This window comes from Epinephelus lanceolatus, chromosome 11 (assembly GCF_041903045.1).
Source record: "Epinephelus lanceolatus isolate andai-2023 chromosome 11, ASM4190304v1, whole genome shotgun sequence".
Classification (NCBI taxonomy): Eukaryota; Metazoa; Chordata; class Actinopteri; order Perciformes; family Serranidae; genus Epinephelus; species Epinephelus lanceolatus.
This window is the reverse complement of record NC_135744.1, coordinates 26,733,336-26,749,185: the sequence shown is the minus strand read 5'-3', so window position 1 is coordinate 26,749,185 and position 15,850 is coordinate 26,733,336. Positions and strand designations below refer to the sequence as shown.

The following is a 15,850-nucleotide window of genomic DNA, read 5'->3' as shown; positions in this document are numbered from 1 at the left end:
TCCAGAAGTTTTTATCATACAAGCATAAAAAAGTGCTGATAGGAACCTCATAATTTACGCTTTCCAATGTGTCATCTGCCAAATAATGAGATTTTTGAAATACTGTGATTAAGACAAAACATTAAGGTTTTTAAATGAATCATTTACAGCAGTGATGGAGCGCTGAGTGCCACAAAAGTTTCATTTAGCCTACCTGTTTGTTTTTTTAAGTATAAGCCAGAAATATATTCTTCCTAAAAGTCACGTGACTCTGAAAATATTGCTTACATTTGTTCAAATTGTACAACAACATTAGAGAGCCCAAAATTATCACAGTATCCTGAAACCCCCTCAGTCCGCTGAGGGTTAATGACGCACACCTGGGGACACTGGTTAGCCTGCTCCAATGTGTGTTCACCCAATTCCTAAGAAGGAGTTTTGCCTTGCCTCTGTGGGATCCTTCCTAGGAATGACTTGTCCTACCCAGGAAGGATCCTTGACTTTGAGAAACACCAACAGTTCTTCTCATGCAGTACAAATGTGTTATTTTCACCTATTTTATTTGCATATTTTGTGCATACTCGGGTACTTTAACAGTCTTGGAATTGCATAAATTAAGTATGACAGGAAAGCTGAGCCTTTCGTTGATTCAATGAGCTCAACCGTATTCATGTGTGATAATGTTAGTTGCCATATTTGCAGTTTTTACTGTAGTGAAATCATTTTTTTAACCTTGACCTCACTGTATAAAATGACCTATTGTGACATTTTTTAGGAGTATTTAACATATGTAGAGACTGAAAAAGGTAAGGTAAAAGGAGAAAAAAGAAAATACATACGTAAAACATAAACAAAAGCATTAGCAATATCAGGAAATAAGCGACATATAATGTTAATAAATTAAGAAAATTAAAGATGAAAAAAAGCAAATTACTTATACATTATTTGGATACATAGTACCCAAACATGGACACATTGTTACCCACATATTTATGTGAACGATAAAGAACAAGAAAACACTTCTATGTTATCAGTCTCATTACTTCATATAATCAAAGATCATTGGGAACATCATCTTTTACATATCTCAACCATTTTTCCCATCTTTCTTCAGAAACACACACTTGATTTCTAACTCTCATGGCAATTTCTTCCATTTCGTACATTTCTCTCACAAGATCCTTCCATTTTACATTGGTTAAGTTATCTTTTAACCAGTTACTTGTGATTTGTTTAATCATTACTACCCTGATCATTAAAAATAAAGTAAAATTTTAATAATCAGCATGGATTCTTCTATAGTATTCAAGGTCTTGGTGAATTAATGTGGTAGTTGAGGGAATATTTACCACTATTTTATAAATTCTGGAGTGGAAAAATGCTTAAATTTAGCACCAAATCTGTGTAACAATGGTATCAATGTAAAAATTGCTGCAACAACTTATGAGACATAAATAAACATGGGAATGGCCATCATACACTACCATAATAACATTTTAAACCCCTGAACACTCTAGCCTTTAACGTTTAAATAGGCGTCTGACCAAATCACAATGTTTATTACAGATCTGTGACTAGAGAAGCTTCACACAGTGCTGAGCTGCATCTCAAATTAATCTGCAGGTTCCCAGCTTTCAGATGATGTATAAAACTCCTATATTGCATATAATGTTAACCTGCTATCTCCCCATAAAGATCTACTGCCCCCCCTAAAAAAGACAAAAATGGGTCTATGGTAGGGAGGGATGGAGTGGAAAAGGGTTAGATGAAATTTTGTTCACAGCCTTTATTTTTCATACATCATATTAATCTGGAGGCACCACTGCAGAATTAGTAGTTTTGATTACATGTATGCTGCTTTAACAGATAATGGTTTGTATTAATTCAATTGTCATATACTGGCTACACTTCATGTTCTGGTCTATTTTGCAGCCTTGTCAGGACTTTATTTTTACAATAGCAAAGCACCAACTAACCAAGCCTCGTTTCTTGTGCATTGATTGATGCCATTAGAAAGATGTGACCCTGCTCAGTGATTAGGAATAAGATTATAAACATGGGTTTTTATATTAGGGGTAAATGAGCGTGATGACCACCAGCCCAACAGATGGATTTTCTTAAGGGAAAGAAAAAACCTCTCAGTTTCACACTCACAACACGGCACTTCCATCTCTCTCTGTCTCCTTCGCTCATACTCACTTGTCAGATTTCTCGCTCCCTCTCACTCACAGGCTCACCAACACTTAATTGTGTGTTTTCACAAAGGGGAGAGAAGGAATGTGAGCCGCAGGCGAGCAATGTGTGTGTGTGTGTGTGTGTGTGTGTGTACTGTGTTCCCTTGCAATAATCAATAGATACCATTGGTGCGGACAAAAGATAAATTAGAACATAGTGTACGTTGGAGTCTTTATTTTGATGCTATTATGTGACATTTGTGCCAGCGCTGTGCACAAGAAGCAAAAAATACTGACAAATATAATGTTTAACGAGTGTGAGGCAAAAATCCCCCTTATTTCTAAGTTAGAGATTGTAGATGTGTTTTTAATAGGAACACTTATATAACACTTCACAGTTCTATTAGGGTGTACTGTCAGCCATAGTGGGAAGAGTTACAGCGTATCCATGTTAGTGTGTGATGCAGCTATTCCTGTAATTTATATATTGGCCACCGAGGGAATGTTAGCCATGTGACCTAGATATACGAGGATGGCACAGTTTCGCCAGGTGCTCAGGGCACAGCAGCTCTCCTTGTTTTTCTTCCGGCACAAACCTTTGAGCACTTAAATATTTTAAATGCTTCTGAAAGTTTGATGGGTGCATGGATGGCAGTGACTGTAGGAAAGTGCCAGAAGAGGGGATTGTTGCTGGGGGAGGATGTACTGTATGTTACTGTAGGTCTGGAAAACATGACTGGTGGTAGTGGCAATCACCTTATCATTGGCGGGTGGTCAGAAAAGTAATCAACAATTTTGATTAGTCATTTTGAACATTCATGAGGAAAAATGTCTTTCAGCTTCTCCGATTCGCTGCTTTTCTAGTTTATTAATGTAAATTTAATATCTGTTGGTCAGACGAAGCAATTAGTAGACGTCACCTTACTGTCTGACTTTTTATCAGCTAAAAGTGTAATGGATGAATCAGAAAAATAATTGGCAGATTAACTGATAACAAAAATGATTGTTAGTTGCAGCCCTGTACTAATAGCTTGCTCGGTGTATCTACTTTTGTGCTGTGTCAGTCTTCGAAAATGGATTACACAGTGAATGTGGGTCACTGCAAACAGTAATTAGCAGTTTGAAACTATAAGAAAGTTTTCACGTCTCTAAATGCCTGTGCAGAAACTTGTAAAAGAGAAAAAATATTACAATAATTAATTGAAATATGTCCCGTTGGACTCATATAGATGAACGCTGGTGTGCAAAAGGGTTGCACCAACAAATACTGGGGAGTTTGCAGTGAAGTGAGCAATGTGTCTGATTTATATTTTACAGTAGGTGCTTTTGGCTAATGCTTTCACAAAGAGCATCTGTAAGTGTTGTCGTCACGGGTGCTTTACTCAGCACCATTTTGACAGGACGCACAGCCTTTGGTGAACATATATTATGCATTGTTCATTTGACTTCATTAGCAACTATCAAAGTCATTTAAGAATACATTTCTTAGATGAGATACCAATCAAGCAAATGTTTCATTTGTAACCAGGTTGGCACTTACGACTGATGGATCTAAGAATATGTTTCTTGTCAGATGTATGTCTGGAATACAGCAGCTTGACGAAATAAAGGAATCACAAAGGACTCCTCAAAGCTAAGACAGATTGAGGTGCTGCTGAATTGAGGGCATTAAATTTTTAAAAGAGCTAATCAAACTGTAATCCTTTTTTTCCTAACCCAGGAGACACAGTTTGAAGGGATGATACAGTCTCTGAATGACATAACACAACCTTCTAGGTATTACATAACTGTGGTGAGAGCTGCTAAATGGAAGGCTACATTCACGCTGCAGCTGGAAGTGTCCCCGTTCTGATTACATGCCCCTCCTGTGTGACACAGGTCTGATGTTTTCTGGGAGATTTTGTTTTTACTTTTCCTTTGGAAACAAAGTCGGGTCCTGAATCTGCTCCACATCAGATGTAACTCCAGTCTGAAGTGTCAGATAGGAAGTCATGTGGTTTTTATCATCTTTCTCCATGTGACAGCTCATTGTCCATCTGGCCAGAAAAAAAAAACTGAGGACAACTTCGGCATGCAGCCAGTGGAGAGATAACAATATTACAAATTTTAATTGATTTACTCTGTTATTAACCATTTAGACTTGTAATGTTATCAGTCAGAATTGAGCACAGAAGTGTGTAGTGTGAAGTTTTTGTTTAGTGAGGCTGACATGTTGAATTTTTATATGTAAAGTGGTCATGATGATTATTCATTTCCTCACAGTTGACATATCTGTACTCTACAGAAACCCATTTCTGCAAGTGTGATGAACAGAAAAAAAAGTCATGTTAAGACAGTTAATGAGAAGCTTTCTCAAAAATAAAGCTGTAGTCTCTCAAAATAATGAGCTTTCTCAAAATATGACTTATTGTTTCTCATTACTTTTTCGATATTAATGTAACTGGTGGACTCTACGGATGTCTGCGTTGTTTAGATATAAAGACGCAACCGTGGATATCTTTGGAGGCATTCAGATTATATTAGCATAAAATGAACTTATAAACAGCTTAACAGCGCTAAAACACAGAAATGACCACAAGAGCAATGTCACTTACCTCTCCCATGGAATACAACAGCAGAAGGAGAGAGGCAAGCGGGAGACACCCTTTAATAGGTGGGGTACCCCCAAAGGTGAGCGTAGGGGTACAAAAACTGGGTTTCAAATGTTCCACATATTGAGCATGGAGCAAATTTTGTGGAGTTATAATACTCAACAACATAACATTGACTTGTCACACATACAACTGCAGTGTAATTGACCCTGTTACTTTAAGTCAAAAGTTGAGGCATCCTCTAATTTTTTTGAGAAAGTTTCTCATTATTTTGGGGTACTTGGTTATTATTTTGAGAACTTTTTTTTTTTGTATTATTTTGCAAAAGAACTCATAATGTTTAGAATGTTTCTTATTATTTAGAGTCCCTGAAAGTCATTATTTCCAGATACTATGTCAGATACTAAGTCATTATTTCCAGATATTAAGTCATTATTTCCAGATACTATGTCATTATTTCCAGATACTTTGTCAGATACTAAGTCATTATTTTCAGATACTAAGTCAGTATTTCCAGATGCTAAGTCATTATTTCCAGATACTATGTCATTATTTCCAGATACTTTGTCAGATACTAAGTCATTATTTTCAGATACTAAGTCAGTATTTCCAGATGCTAAGTCATTATTTCCAGATACTTTGTCATTATTTCCAGATACTAAATCAATATTTTGAGATACTAATTTATTATCTTGAGAAAGCTTCTCATTATTTTGAAATACTAAGTAATTGTTTTATGGTTTCTCATTATTTAAGGAACTTTTTTTTATTATTTTGAGATACGCAGTGATTTTTTTGAGATATCAAGTTATTATTTTGAGAAAGTTCCTCATAATAGTAATTTAACCTCATCTTTTTTTTTAATCACACTGGCGGAAATGGGCTTCCATCATATCCCAATTTAAGGGTAAAAAAATCCTTCATAAAAACCAAAAAGCTTAATCAAAAAAATTAATTCATAAATACTGTAACAGAAAAGCAGTGACTGGGAGCAGGCACTGTAAATGGCTGGAGCATAAAAGGAGACATTAGCAGACACCAAGACATCACCCAGCAGCTGCAGCAGCAAATACTTAGCTGGGTAAAGTAAATCATTGATCGCAGGCATTTTAGTGGGCAGTAAGCCCCTTGATAAGAGTCACTCTGTTCCCCAAACTGTCAGCAGCACAGACACAAATTTCCACTTCTGGCTCGAAGTACACCTTTGTGGCTGACGAAATGTCCAATAAATGGAGCTGTGAAATTTGCGGGTAAGGTGGGGCAAACAATATTACTGTATTCTTCTAAAAAGGTGTCCTTAACCGACATAATTAGAGTGAGCAAGCATGAGGCAGTAACAAAGAAAAAGAACGGGGCGGTGGCACTGACAGGTTTAATTGACTGCCTTATTGCAAAGGGTGCATTGGATACAGCACATACTTAATGCCATGAATGAGTGTAGCATCGCAGTCAGTTTGGCTTCCCTTCCTTTCAGGCACATTTCCTGTCAGGTTAGACCTCGGGGGCAGGAAGCTCTGACTGCCGCTTATACTGGGTTAGTTTGTTTTTAACTGCAACAGGTAGCTGTTGGATTGGTTTTTCACATCCTTGCATCATCCTCAGTGAGGCTTCCATTAATGCATTCATGAGTGATGCATCTTTGTTCATTTTCTGGGGAGTAAAACTGTGTGTGAATTGGTAACCTACAGCTTCAATGATGGAAAAGTTATGGTGAGACTGTGTGCTTAATTAGATTTCTTGTTTTTTACATTACGGTACATTAAAAGCATTTTTTCGGTGACAACTCTAACCCTAGTTTTTATGTTCTCTTTTCCAGTTATCCAGCTGTGTGTGAGTTCCTACAGAGCAATAACCTATTATCAATTATCCGAGCGCATGAAGCACAAGATGCAGGGTATGTTTTCCCTGCAATGCACGTTAAAAAACAACAATATCCACACAAACAAAAAATAATAACAAATATAACAACAAGCTGTACCTTTCTTCTGCCTTTACCTCCACCTGACTGGCGTGAAGCTACCGGATGTACCGTAAAAGTCAGACCACTGGATTCCCATCGCTCATTACCATCTTCTCAGCACCAAACTACCTGGATGTTTACAACAACAAAGGTCAGAAAATCTCTGCATTTTATACCCGTCCTCTCTGTGTTTACAGTTTCATTTGTTGTTCTGTCATCTGTTATATCTGTGTCATATTTCTGCACGGTAACAATGGCTGATATTAAGCTATATAAAATGAATCTTTTCCTGTTGAAAACACTGTAGTATTCCCATATATTGTATAATTTAAATGGCTACTTAAAAGAGACAAGAGTAAACAGTAAAACCTGGTGTTGTGAAAGAGAGGTGCCCCAGTTTCAGCATCCATACAGACACCTTCATCTCTGGCATTTTAACTGCATCTGGGTTAGATTTCATTAAAAAATGCTTCCAACAAAATGACTACTATGGGCTCCGCTGACTTACTGATTTAAATGGTTTTAACGGCACAAAGTGGAGTGTAGAGGTTAATGCATCTGCATTTAGCTTGCGAGCAGGCATAAGAATGCATCAGGGAGCCCCCGTTTGTTTGTGTTCTCAGATCTGTGTCTTGGTTGCTATGGGCTATAGGAGATGGGGAGCGTGGGAGGGACTGTCGCTGACTATCTCCATGTGACTTTATCCCTCTTGATGTAACAGTGTCAGCAATCCCTGGCCTCAGCTGGGCCATCTAGTGGTCGAATATCTCATTTTCCGCTCTGTCTCACACACACTGCTGTACACAAACATACACAGAACATGAATACATTTGAAGAGAGCACCCATGAAACTTTGTTTTTTGAGCACTGTGCAGTCGTCGTGCAGTGCAGTTATGTAAGAATAGCTTTATATGCCACATTATAACTTTTCTTTTAAGCAAACGTTATTAAAAAATTATCTGATTCTATTAAATATTTCTTATTAAAGTGGTGTGATCTTTTTCAGAGCAGGCTATTAACAGGACAGGATGGATTTTACTCTACTGTCTCCCCTCTGCTTCCCCAACAGCTGCTGTACTGAAATACGAAAACAACGTCATGAACATCCGGCAGTTCAACTGCTCACCCCATCCCTACTGGCTGCCCAACTTCATGGATGTCTTCACCTGGTCTCTGCCATTTGTTGGAGAGAAAGGTAAACGTTAATAGAGGAAAGTCTTCTGGTGTTTTTAATACAACACCACATCCTATTCTGTCATGTTTGGCGCTTATTGCTTAATGACTTCACCTCCATCCTGCGCTCTGTTTCTACCCCAGTCACAGAAATGCTGGTGAATGTGCTGAGCATCTGCTCCGATGATGAACTCATGATGAATGAGGAGGATGAGATCTTTGATGGTACGATGTTTTGTAAATAATGATTCAATACTCTGTTATTTATATGTGTCATTAGTATATTGTGGGTCCAGTTTATTTATATAGCACATTCCTGTTTAAAAACAACCAGAGTTGAAAAAAGGCATAATTACAGCAGTAAAAGGCAATAGGAAAATACAAGGCAATATCATAATATATGTCCAAATATGAAACAGACACAGAATATTATAAAACACTATTATTAAAACCATTAAGAGCAACCAAAGGCTACTGAAAACATGCACGTCTTGAGTTTTGTTGTAAAAGTGTCAGTGGAAGGTAAGCAGAAGGCTATGTCATAGATGGAGCTGCCACTGCAAAGTCTCCCTTACCACACTAAAACTAGATCTTTCATGGAATTATTTATTTGTTTTAATTTAATTAACCTTAATTCGGCCAGATAAAACCTCTTGAGATTAAAAATCTCCTTTTCAAGAGTGTCCTGGTCAAGACAGGCAGCAACATAAATTACAGACAGACAACATAGAACAAAAATACAGAATAAAAATGTAAAACAAGCAATATAAAACACAAAATAAGATTACGACAATGAAACGCCAAAAATCATGTTAATATATACTAAAAGTGAACCATACAACGAAAAAAAACGGCAACTACACGTGATTACAAAGACCAGCTAAGACACACTGTGACATTGGTATATAGGAGATTGTGTACAAAAATCCTGCAATAGCACTTTGAAACGGCCGAGAGGAAACAATGAGTACAACTTTAAGTCCTTCTGCAGAGGATTCCACATATAAGGAGCTGCACCCCCAGTACAGACAATAAAAACATGTTCTGAGAACGAAGAGCATAGCCATTTTCAAGTTTTTGGTGGAAGTATGCCAAGAATAGTTTTGTAAATAAGAGAATGCCAATGAAAATGTATACGAAATTGTAAGAAGACCCAAGCATACAGGATACAGTGATGAGTTAGTGGCTTACAGTTGAGATTTGCACACTTGAGCTGGATTTTGGGCTTCTCTCCTTTACCAACAGGTATGGTAGAGAATAAGGTGTAAAATGATTCTCGTTTTCATGCACTTGTATGACGGCGTTGCCTTTAAACACTGGCATAAATGCAGTCAATTGCCATGTGATCTTGATGTGTTAATTATGTAAAACTCAACAGTAGCTTATCAAGAAAAAGATAAAGATTTGTGCTGTATTGCATTACCTAACGAAGACAATGTTTATTGCCATCAGATTAGTCCATAAACACATTTTTTGATTCATATAGTCCATGATAACAGAACCTATAGTATTAAGTACAATAAGGTACACAAAAGCACGCACATCCAGATGATAAACATCAGGTGCTAGACAAGAGATCATGTGAAAGATGGAAACACAGAGTCCGCACATTAGAGCACAGTTACATGGGCATGTAATTACAGTATCTGATGCATTACAATGGCCTATAATAACAGTATGTATTGCAATGGTATTCTATGTATCAAGAAACATACAGTATATTTTGTGTTACAGGACCCTACAGCAAGTTTCTCATGTATTATATGGGCTGAAGTTTTAATGGCGGCATCTGTTATATCAGAGACAGTAATGGCAATATGTATTTGTATTTCTTTGCAGCCAATGCAGCTGCAGCACGCAAGGAGGTGATCAGAAACAAGATCCGTGCTATTGGGAAAATGGCCAAAATGTTCTCAGTCCTCAGGTAGAGTTCATGTTTGTGTGTGTGTGTACATGTGTATAAAGGGAGTGTGTGTGTGTACACTGTTATCAAAATGGGGGCATAAAGTTTTTGTCTCCACTTTGTTAAGGGTTCGGTGAAGTTTTATGACCTGTTTGCCTGCCTCTGTTTCTTGCAGAGAGGAGAGTGAAAATGTGTTGACGCTTAAAGGCCTGACGCCCACTGGCATGCTGCCAAGCGGGGTTCTCTCTGGAGGCAGACAGACACTGCAGAGTGGTGAGTACAAGGCTCAGCATGAAGCATTTTCTCTACCCTTTACTCCATCTTTTTTTTGTTTCATTTCTTCATGTCCCAGTCCTACCACTGTTCTTACTTCTCTCTTTCTCTTTTCTAGCTTGTTTTTTAGCCTCTTTGATCACATTTAACCCCCAAAATAATCATTTGTGTATCAATTACTCATCCTGTGTTTTCTTGAATTTGTGAAGGAAACATTCTTCTCGCATGCCTCCATGGTGAACGAAAAATCCAAAAATGAGAAAATTCTTGATGAATTGAAGTCATAAAGGGACATGTTTAACAAAAGCAAAACTGTACCAAAACATCTGACAACAAACACTCAAAACACCTCTTGCAGTATAATCCAAGCCTCATTTATCCAGTCGTATGCTCAGTATTTCCCAAACAAATGCATTTTCATTAAAACTTTACTATTTCAAATGCTGTGTTTAAAATCATACTTTTAGCAAGAATGCATGTGTTTAGGAAATACTGAGCATACGACTGGATAAATGGATTATACTGCACGAGTTGTGTGAGAGTTTGTAAACAGATGTTTGATAGTTTTGCTGTTGTTAAACATGGACCCCTATGACTTCAATTCATCATGAATTTTCTACTTTTTGGATTCGTCATTTACCAGAGAGGCATGCAGGAAAAACAAGGTTTTCCTCAGCAACTGAAGGTAACACAGGGTTAGTAACTGATATACAAATGGTCATTTGGGGGGGGTGAAGTATTCCTTTAAGCTGTGAAAAAGGAACCTAAGTCAACAGCACAACTGCTTCTTAAAAGTTCTGCCTGCAGTAACACATTACAGTGTAATATAGTGTAAAACCTGCATTGTATAGATTCCATCACCAGACAAAGATGGAAGTCACTCCTAGATCCATGCCTTGACTATAAACATAAATTCACACATAAACTTTACATTAAGCATTTTTTTTTAATCTATAGGCGGCAAAACTCACACCAACATAATCGTATCAGCTCGCCAAGTTGTTACAGCACATTTGTTGACCTACAATTGCCCACTTACACATCCAGCAGATACAGAACAACAGAACAACATGGGAATCCAATGTGATTCCCAGTTCTCACTTTCTAAAGTCTATCATTCACTTACTTTTTAGTGAGAGTTCAATGCTGATTTACAGTGGGATTGGCAGGACAAGCAACCACAAAGAGCCATTTGATTCAGTGTTAAAGGTATTTTTAAATGAAAGTTTGGCTGTCTCCAACCCAATGACTGTGCTTGTGCACAAAACCTTGGTGGGATCGATGACTGATCACTACTGGTGTCGACAGAGAGCAATGTCTTCACACTGACCTGAGGTCATTTCTGTCCTCTTACATAAATTCTCTGACAGGCTCCACTCAACCTCTCACTCTTTCTGTCTCAATACATCTGTCCCACTCTCTCTCTCTCTCTCTCTCTCTATGGATCTGTCTTTTTTATTTTTCACATCTAACCCGAGATTGACACTAATTCTCTCAGTGTTAATGCATGGCATTCTTGAGTTGGCCTGCATTGCCAGTGAACATGTACTATATCCCATCTGGCCTAACACGAGCCGCCTTTTTCGCTGGGGCTGCATTTTACATTTGCATGGCTTTATCAGGAGTAACCTGCTCCCCTCCTCCCCCCTCAGCCACCATTGAAGCCATTGAAGCCATCGAGACGACTGATGAGGACGGAGAAGGTAAACCTGTGCCCCATCTTCCACCCCTCTAAACATACTGTCAGGGTTTCCTGCCACAGAGGCCACCTTCCACTAACAGTTCATTCACAAAAGAGCTCACACAACAACGACTCCATCAAGCAACATTTCACGGGACGGTCCGATGCTGCTTTGGCTGGCACTTTACTTTGCAGTAACATTAATTAAAACAGAAAACCAAACAAGTTAATTGGTTTTTAAATCTTAGAGAGAGAACTGAAAGAGATATTTCATAAAAGTTGGAATGAAATAATTGGTCACCTGTACTGTAGGGAGAGGATTTTTAAGGAACTGTTTTCTAATGGGCACCTGAGTACTTAAGAGGCAACTCACAATTGGCAGTATTTGCAAGGTGGGAAGCTGGTGAGGGATCATATTTTTGTTACTGTTTGGTCGAGACAAATTTACCGAGGGAGGAGTGAACTGAGAACATAAATTGTCGCACACGTAAAGGGTACCTTTGATAGGTTTTAACTCGGACCCTTTATTCCCATGTTTTGTGTCTCAGTGACTGACACTTTTAGAAATGGGTCCAGTATTGAGCGAGAGGGCTGAATCCAGTGGCAGCAAATCAGGCTGAAATGTAACCACTCAGGGCATTTGGCACCCTCAATGCATGTCTACTTAAAGTGCTTGTTTTTGTCACTGACAGGCTCAAATTATTTTAAATCTCTGCCAACATAATAGAAAGGATTCCTACAGAGATAGACCTTTTTGTCAAGAGTAAGATCCTTTTTGTTTAACCAGAAACAGCCTCGAAATCACTATCGCCAAACCCATCAGACTCCATTTAAGTTAACAGTAATGCTACAACGCCTTACATTTTGCCTCAGTGATTTACATCCATACTAGTTATCTAGCCTATATTAGCTAACGCACGTAACATTTGCTATCACTCACTAAAACTGCAGCTTCCTGTCTGTTTCTTTTACACCTTCACAAGGATTATTTCTTACTGACATTAATGGTTTCATCTCCAAATTAAAGTGGGCCGTCTCAACAGAGATATTGCTGGCTAACATTAGCCGAACAAAGTGCAAATGCTAACTTAGTTTACTGACAAAGTAACATGTATAGGCAAATTATAAAGGTCCAGATCAATAATAATTTGGCGTCACCTCCTGTCATTAATATTAGAAACATTATGGAGATAGATGTCTAAGGTTAGCCCTCCTTAATATTACTTAATATCATTAACAGTTTAAAGGTTGATTAATATTATTTTTAAGATTTTTCATTTTATCTTTGATCATTGTAAAACACACTTCATTCAAAGTTGACGGGAATAAAGTAAAACTCACAAATACAGTCTTGATTCGTCTTCTTATTGTTCCAACAATCACCAGCTCTGATTTGGTTGAAATTAACCCTTAATTCACTTGGTTATATGTGAAAATATGCTGACTCTATATACAATAAAATTACTTTTTATTTAAAAGGAGTCTGGTGGCTTTGACAATGGTGATTTTGTGGTGACGTCTGGTTAAACAAAAAAGATCGTAAGAAAAAGGTCTATCTCTGTAGGGATCCTTTCCACAAACTGTCAGACACTTAGAATAACAATCTGAGCCTGTCAGTGGCAAAAACAAGCACTTTTGGTGAACATACATTGCGGTTGCATATACCTCGAGCGCAGCCCTTTTTTTTGCAGCTGTCGGCCCTCTCACTCAATACTTGACCAATTTTAAAAACCTTTGTTCTAACTAATCACATAGACACAAACACACGGAAAAATATGGTCTGGGTTTACAACTACCAAAGGTGCCCTTTAATACACTCCTGTTCAAGGTTCCTCCATATGTATCAATCTCCTCCTCTCACCCCCCACCCACTGCCTACACGACCACAGATCAGTGTAGCACTAACAGTGACTGTAGCACATATTTGAAATTGGTCATCCCAAACTGGGAGGAAAAGAGGAAAGAATGCTAAATAAAGAAAGAACAGCTTTTCAAGGCAAGTTCATGATAAATTAAAACACTGCAAAGTCAAGTGCTGCTAAGAGATGCATGACTACAATACTTCATTGTTTTTGGTTTGGCTTGTAAATGGCCTCCATCTGGTTCCAAAAAAGTGTTGCATGCACAAGAACAAAAAAGCAGACCAGAGCATCGACATGAAATATGCATCCAGAAGCCTCAGTTCCTCGTGATCGTGTCTGAGGTAATCATCGTTCACTACCCAAGAAGGTTCAGGATGGGACAGCAGTTTACAGCACTGACACTATATTTTTACTTACATGTATATCTTATTTGAAATAATCAGCAGTATGGTAGCAGGTAGAAAGTGTTTTTTTTTCACAATAAGTTAATTGAGTCTGGGTTGGCTACATTTCTTTTACCATATGTGTTTGGATAAAGCTTCAAGTCATGACACAGTACACTGTAGACATCTATGAGGGACTAAATATGTAAAATCAGTTGCAGTTTGGGAAGTTTTACTTTACAACTTAATTTCTTTACTTTTTTCTCTTAGTGTTTTTGGGAAAAAGTCATACAGCTGGTGTCACAAGGAGTCCGTCAAGTGTCAAATCGCAACAGCTTCTACTTTGCTGTTTTACTAATGTCAGTTGCAGAGATACTAAACTGTATATATCACGGGTATGTCACCCTGTGCAAATCAAAACACAAGAGCTAGAGACCATCTTGTGATGGAATCACTCCAACCACAATATAGTGATCCACGATTTAAAATGTCAGGAGTGTAAAGTGGGGGGCCAGTGGACTCTGCACTATTTCCTACACCCCTACTTTCGGCCCCCTTGCTCAGACCACACCCATCTTTGAATTTGGTCTTCACATTGATCTCAGCTACACACCTGAAAAATGTTGCGTCTGCAACTTGCACAGTTGCAGCGTTATCATGGTTAACAAAATCTGTCCACAGACATACAGTCAGGTCCATAATTATTTGGACAATGATACAGTTGTCGTCATTTTGGCTCTGTACACCACCACAATGGGTTTTAAATGAAACAATGAATACGTGCTTAAAGTGCAAACTCTCAGCTTTCATTTAAGGCTTTTTTCAAAAATGTAGTATGAACCGTGTAGGAATGACAACCATTTCTTCACACAGTCCCCCGACTTTAAGGGCTCATAAGTATTTGGACAAACTAACATAATCATCAATTAAACAGTCAGTTTTAATACTTGGTTGCAAATCCTTTACAGTCAATGACTGCCTGAAGTGTTGGACACATAGGCATCATCAGATGCTGGGCTTCTTCCCTGGTGATGCTCTGCCAGCCCTTTACTGCAGCCGTCTGCACTTCCTGCTTGTGTTTTGGGTGTTTTGCCCTCAGTTTTGGCTTCAGCAAGAGAAACGCATGCTCAATTGGATTCAGGTCAGATGATATGACTTGTCCATTGCAGAACATTCCACTTCTTTGCCTTAAAAATGTCTTTGGTTGCTTTTGCAGTATGCTTCAGGTCAATGTCCATCTGCACTGTGAAGCATCGTCCAATGAGTTTTAAAGCATTTGGTTGAATCTGAGCAGATAATGGTGCCCCAAACACTTCAGCTTTCATCCTGCTGCTCTTCTCAGCAGTCACATCATCAATAAATACAAGAGAACCAGTTCCACTGGCAGCCATACATGGCCATGACATAACAGTACCTCCACCATGCTTCACTGATGAGGTGGTGTGCTTTGGATCATGAGCAGTTCCTTCCCTTCTTCCTTCTTTTGTCTTCCCATCATTCTGGTAGTTGATCTTTGTTTTATCTGTCCATAGTATGCTGTTCCACAACTGTACAGGCTTTTTAAGATGGTTTTTGACAAACTCCAATCTGGCCTTCCATTTTTAAGGCTAACCAATGGTTTGCATCTTGTGATAAACCCTCTGTATTTATTCTAGTGAAGTCTTGTCTTGCTTACAAGAGCAGCAGGATGAAAGCTGAAGTGTTTGGGGCACCATTATCTGCTCAGATTCAATTAAATGCTTCAAAACTCATCGGATGATGCTTCACAGTGCAGATGGACATTGACCTGAAGCATATTGCAAAAGCAACCAAAGACATTTTTAAGGCAAAGAAGTGGAATGTTCTGCAATGGACAAGTCATATCATCTGAC

At 38.3% G+C, this 15,850-nt stretch overlaps 1 protein-coding gene across 2 annotated transcripts in view; it reads left to right on the top strand.

Annotated features, from left to right (window-relative positions):
• Nucleotides 1-15,850, top strand: part of ppp3ca (protein phosphatase 3, catalytic subunit, alpha isozyme) — a 38,328-nt gene that overhangs the window by 18,642 nt on the left and 3,836 nt on the right. The window contains exons 7-13 of one of the 2 annotated variants that reach the window (XM_033650059.2): nt 6,561-6,638; nt 6,761-6,855; nt 7,774-7,899; nt 8,022-8,102; nt 9,717-9,801; nt 9,956-10,053; nt 11,706-11,756. In XM_033650059.2, coding sequence (XP_033505950.1) covers nt 6,561-6,638; nt 6,761-6,855; nt 7,774-7,899; nt 8,022-8,102; nt 9,717-9,801; nt 9,956-10,053; nt 11,706-11,756 — 614 coding nt within the window. The remainder of the gene's footprint in view (nt 1-6,560; nt 6,639-6,760; nt 6,856-7,773; nt 7,900-8,021; nt 8,103-9,716; nt 9,802-9,955; nt 10,054-11,705; nt 11,757-15,850) is intronic. The other variant, XM_033650068.2, reaches the window with a different exon arrangement.